This window comes from Hippocampus guttulatus, chromosome 11 (genome assembly GCF_054856545.1).
Source record: "Hippocampus guttulatus isolate MCC_2025c chromosome 11, RoL_Hgut_1.0, whole genome shotgun sequence".
NCBI classification, from domain to species: domain Eukaryota; kingdom Metazoa; phylum Chordata; class Actinopteri; order Syngnathiformes; family Syngnathidae; genus Hippocampus; species Hippocampus guttulatus.
Genome location: NC_141271.1, coordinates 7,796,328 through 7,802,327, shown reverse-complemented (window position 1 = coordinate 7,802,327; position 6,000 = coordinate 7,796,328). Strand labels below are relative to the sequence as shown.

The 6,000-nt window shown below is 41.9% G+C and overlaps 1 protein-coding gene across 3 annotated transcripts in view; it reads left to right on the top strand.

Annotated features, from left to right (window-relative positions):
• Nucleotides 1–267: 267 nt before the first annotated feature.
• Nucleotides 268–6,000, top strand: part of usp9 (ubiquitin specific peptidase 9) — a 46,641-nt gene continuing 40,908 nt past the window's right edge. For 2 of the 3 annotated variants that reach the window (XM_086123218.1, XM_086123217.1), the window contains exons 1-2: nt 269–724; nt 3,779–4,042. In XM_086123218.1, the coding sequence (XP_085979344.1) occupies nt 3,947–4,042 (96 nt within the window). In that variant the 5' untranslated portion in view covers nt 269–724; nt 3,779–3,946. Of the gene's footprint in view, nt 725–3,778; nt 4,043–6,000 lie in introns of all 3 variants that reach the window. The other variant, XM_086123219.1, reaches the window with a different exon arrangement.

Below are 6,000 nucleotides of genomic sequence, written 5' to 3'. Positions count from 1 at the left end.
AACAATCTGGCTGGTTTAATTTGTTCTTGACAGGCGAGGCAGCCATTTTGCAAGTCGAGTTCAAGGTTCCGCCGTTTTTCCGATTGTCGTAAGGGGTGCACCTGTTAAAAACTCGAAATTGTCGACTTTTCGTGTGTAACTGGAACGCAGCATTAGTGTGTGGTGGGCGACTATGGTCTTTCAGGCTGAGCTCATCGTCCAGTTTTAGCAAAAACACGGAGCTGGATCTTATCGGAGCCGGACTTCCTCTGGCTTTCAGTCTGTGGAGCAGTTAAATGCACTTTCCGTTCATCTGATGTTGTGTTGACTGGGCTGGTACTCGGCCGCGGCGCAATCTCTTCTTACAGACGAGGGCTGACGCTTTTGGAGTTGGGACTCGCTCGTCTGGCCTTTTTTGAACCGGAACGACGCTTGCACCCGACTGCGCTTTCGCCATGTTGAACTGATTCAAGTTGTGTGTGAGTGACTGCTGCTGGGACCGAAGTGACAAGCCCCAGAAATTGGTCGAGAGTCAGGGGGCTGTGACTGCGCCGGTGACGCAGGGAAAAACACCCAGAAGTAAGAGTGGTGAAACGTCGGAATTACAAAGATCTTTCTAACAGCGGGTCGGTGTCTCCTGCGAAAAACCATCACCAAGACCAGGCCACGTTTATATAATATACGACAACGCCGCCGCTCAAGGCTGGATGTAGCCGGCGGATAGAGAAGTCCTATCAAATTCCTGGTGAGTTGTTGGCTAACTAGCTCCGTAGGCTAACCCTAGAGGTGGGATTGTTAGCCGTACGGCTAGTAAATTACTAGCGTCAGCTGCTGTGGTGCACGGCAGGTAACCAAACTACAGTATTTGTGTCATTCGTGCTTTTCATGTGCTGGGATGTTGCCCACTCACAGCTATCGTGTTTCCATTGTGTAATCATGTGTCAAGGTGGTTAAAATGCAATTCATTGTCCAAACATCACGTCCGTTCCCAGGAACTCGCCCGGTTTTACTGGCTGGACCAGGGCTACTGGTAGCTACTCGTCCATTGACGACGCTGTCTACTAGCTGAACAATTTCTATAAATATTTTGTCTATCAGTGTTAAAATGTATGGTGTATTTAACCAGTTTTCACAACCTCTACGTATAACATCCCTATTAAATGCTACCTTATATTGGGTTGTATTCGTTCGATATAAATGAAAGTATATCGGTAATCCAAGTTAAAAACTTGGATGCTAGTCCGAACTCTCGTCAATTTCAGGAAATAGACGACTCCTGCGTTCAGTTGTAGGCTCTTGTTATTCATGAGCAGCGCGACCTTTTCGAAACTCAGAAAACAATGGCCTTGTCTTTGCTCACTACAGTTGATTTACATACAAGTTGGACAAAATTCTTAAATGTTGAGTCCTATGAACCCGGTACTTATCAAAATAGAATAGGGTTAGCTAACTCCACCAACTCGGGACGTTAGCGCCGACGGGTAAACCATCGTTAGCATGTCCCAAGCAAACTGCAAATGGCGATTCGGGAGCACAACTTGGGCAACGGGGAACGTCTCACAATCACACTCGGTCTTCGTTGCTAGTAGTGTGGGGCGCTAACCATATTTCGCCCACTTATCATTCGCTTATCAATGCGTATGCTATGAGAGCGGCTCACGTAATGTCAGGCCTGGCCGAGTGATGATGAGGCCTGCACGTCTCAACGCAACTCGCTTTTGACGACAAGGCCTCCACGGAGGCTCGGCTGTTTGGGTGGATCGCCTTGGACGTTCGCTAGCCTCTACTCCGAAAAACAGACGTCAAATATGACAGCCATTTGCCGCAATTAAATAAAAGGCTCTTTTTCATCCCACGATTGTCACCGTGTACTTCTTTCTGCCATGGGCTGTGCATCCATTCGTTATCGGTTCGTACTTAACACTGAATGCTCGAATGTTGTAAAGCCGGTTCAGTCCAAAAGGCCGGTCGACATTAAGTTTATTCTAGAAAGGGCTTTTAGTGTGCTAATTGTCATGGCAGGTGGTTTAGCAACACCGTGGATGGTTAGCAGGGGGGTGGGGTGGATACATCAACCATCTTTTCCTTTTCCTTTTCCTTTGCCTAGGTTCTTGTATGGCATGTAGTATTTGGTGAGACAGGATATAACCTAGCAAAATGATGGGTAACCCACTTTAAATGACTTGAATAAGATGGACACTTTGGTGTCACCTCTAACACCATAAAATGAAACATCAGTCCTGTTTTCTTTCTAAGGCTGTCCTCCCAGTGGGTTCGGTTCATTCTGGTGCATTCTAGGTTAAGTGTGAATGTTGTCATCTCAATACCTGGTGTGCACCGTTGCACAGAACATAATTGAAACCACAGCAAATCTTGATGAGACATACAGTTTTTAAATATATCGTCACTGTCCTGTGGAAAACACAAATGTCCATATTTTTTTGTCATTTTCCATTAACATGAATATTTTTTATAAAATGGACATATGTGTTTTTCATAGGACAGTGACCATGATCTATGGTTGTTTCAGTCTGGATTAAAAAACTTTGATGCATAATACCTTTCATGACATGATTATTTAAAAATTATTATTGTAATCTCTGTAAAATGTAGTCATAACTCTAAATGTACAAGATCACTATCACGGCTGATCAAATTTCTCTCTGAGCAGAAATTCATTTGATTGGGAGGAACCAATCACTTCTCTTTCACGATAGGAGACATGAGACTTGAAATCGTCCCCAGTTTAAAGAAAAAAAAAACAGCAGAATTTCCCTGACATCATTTATTTGGTTGATGGTGTGTGCCATAGGTTTGACTCTGATTGGATACCTTAGCTAGACAAAATCCTGACAACCGATATTGCCTGTCTGACATTTAATGACATGTTGTTCCTTGACGGTGATGTTTAAATACAAGTCTAAAAATCATCATTACTATCTTCTTTGTGACACGTTTGTTTCATTTTGCTGTGGACAGATTTGTATGGTTTGGCCCTTTGTTTGCTCATTATGGACTGAAATGTTAATGGTATAAACAAAATGTAAGAAGATGATATATGATGTATATGATGATATATTAGAATGCATTGCTGTTTGTTGACATCAAAGTTTGACAATCCCACAAAATGTCTTCACTTTGCCTTTTACGCAGAACCTAATAAAGGCGGAATATCTGCCTTAAACCAAGGACCCCTTTTACCTTTCCACACAAGACCTGCCTCTGTAATGGGTCTGATAACTGCCTGCGAATGTGGGAATCTTCATCTGGGAAGACCTTGTGTTGTCATTTGCATTTGTACCAACATTAAAAAAAACATGGAAATTCATCAATTTTGTATAATAAACATTTAAACTGTTTCGAACAACTTGGGCACTCAATTTTAAGCCGAAAAGACACGATATGTCAGTTTGAAACATTATTTGGCACTTTTATAGCATCATAGTATTTATAGTGAGAAGTTACTATTGTTAATTTGGCCGAAGTAGCGTAATTTGGTGTAATCTGATTTAAAATAAAGTAAAGAGCAATTGCATTTTTCTTTCAGACAATTATTGATAAAAGGGTAGGAAAAGTAATGTTTCTACCCTTTGATCAATAACGTCTCTGGTGCCTCTTGAGATTTAATGAAATGAGAACTCTTGAAGGTCCTAAATTACTGTTTTTTCGGCCCCATATGATTGACGCAATGAAAATCTGCTTTGCATATATATATATATATATATTCCAAGTGATTTACCCTAGCCTGCTGATTAATTCCAACCTTTAACCTTTACCTCTCTCTCCTTCATCACTTCAGGTTATGCAATGGTCTCAGCGGCACATCCAGATCTCCAGGTGCTTGTGTCCCTCTCTCGCGTATTCGGCCGCTCTTCCCTCCGCTCCACAGCTGAGGTGGCTCTGATTTCCCTCCTGGTCAGCGCTGCATAAAGAGGCCAAGATTGCCAAGATCTGCCCTGTGGCGAGCATGACGGCCACCACGCGTGGCTCTCCGGTGGGGGGCAATGACAGCCAGGGCCAGGCGCCTGATGCTCAGAGCCAACCTCCGTTGCCACAAAACCAGGTCAGCATTTTAAATAAATTGTAAATGCATTAATTCAAGCTCAAAGTTTTGTCATCATAAAACTTAGGTAATGTCTTTAATACATTAGTGCATTCTTTGAGTAAAACCACTCTAAAGTGAACCTTCTGATCACAATGATACGTTCCAGACTGACGTAATTAAAAAAAAAAAAAGGAAACATTTTTCCCTGATAGTTTTACCTCTCCACACATGCATTTTACACTGAATACACTTCTACGCACTTATTAAAATGCACATCAATTTATTTAAGCACACTTAAAGAATTCCTTTGCTTAAAGAATTCCTTAGCCCAAAAAATGTCTTTCACTAATACACCTGACTCAAATTAAGCCAGAGGTGGTACCATCCTCACCACGTGCCATGACGTGCATGTATTCTGTAAATTCAACTCACTCGCTCTCTTTTACAGGAATCAGACTTTTAAGTTGAGACTTCCAAAAAGAACATGACTCTTATGTTAAAGTATTTGTTTATTAAAACTTGCATAGGAAAATGATGGACTTATAGCTTGTGGGGTGGGGCCACTTTTGTTTGAACCACTCGTATTATTTTGAAGCAGCCTTCAAGTGCTCTGTGCTCAGTGTACATCTGCGCTGCAATTGGACGCTTCAATGTCCTCCCGTTAAGAAAAAAAAAGGAAAAAATATCTTAAACTATCTAGTGAAACTATATTATTTTAGTTTTTCTAACTTTATTAGGTGTGTGTGTTTACATACTACCATGTTTCATAATACTTCTCCTTCTCTTCGGCCGCTTTGTGAATGGCCGTCACCTCATGTCTTTTTAATGTGTCCAGCCTGTAGTTGGTTGATGGCTCTCTCATAAGGGAAGCAGTAATTGCCTGCTGTGTTTGGGCGCAGTGCTTTTGGCATAAATAACAGTGCATGCCTTCCTCAGTATGCCTGAGCCAGGTTAATTCATTTAGCCACTGTTTGTCATAGTCACTGGCTCGTGTGTTTTTAAGACGATATGGAAAGAGGAATTAAAAAAAAAAATGTTTCAATCGTGTATGCGTTGAGTTCGTGTTGTTATGCTCCTAATTGGAAACAGATTCATGTAGCCTTGCTGATTTGTCCTGACACGAAGGAAACATTTATTTTAATAAACATGACATGCTTGGATGCCCCCCCCCCCAAAAAAAACAGGAAATATTTACCCGTTTGTGGAAAGCGCTAGGGAAAATCAGGCCACCGATAACACCGACTACCGTGGGGGTGAGGGGGGCATGATTTGATTGGTTTCTTCTTTGGTATTTGCTTCAGGTGTTTCCTGTGCCCAGGTGTTGATATAGCGCCTCCATAGTGCCGCAACGCTGCAATTACGGTTAAAATACATCGCTGCCGCAGTGGGACAGCTCAACACAGCGTAAAGCAGCTTTACGCTGTGTTGAGCGATATCAATCGGTCTGGCTGTGGGCAGCACAAAATTAGTTGGAGATGGCCTCCACGCAATTTTGAATGCAGGAAAAACCTTGTACACACAAGTTTGCTGTCAAGAAATGGGAGACTTTTGTCTAACATCACTTCGAGGGAACAGCTCGCAGAGTTCCTCAAATAAGAGGCCAAGTGTCATTCAAGGTATTACTCGAAACCCGAGTCATGAAAGAAAAACGAATTCAAACGTATATATTTAAACAGCCAAATGTTTACCAAACCCGATAATAAAAATGTCTTAGCTTTAAGTTTAACATTAAGCAACTTAATGTGAAAGTATAATGCCAAATTCACAATTTAACATGTTGTCACATCACCTACAAAAAAAGATAATTCGTTTTTGCTTATTTAAACAGAAGTGCCCAAGCCACAACATTATTAACAGTCATATATTCTCTCTGCTCTTTGGGGACAGGGACTGTCACTGCAGATGAGTGGGGAACATTCTCTGCCTCACCTTGTTCTTAATTGCACTATATCTAGGTCCAGCGGAGCTCAGTGCTG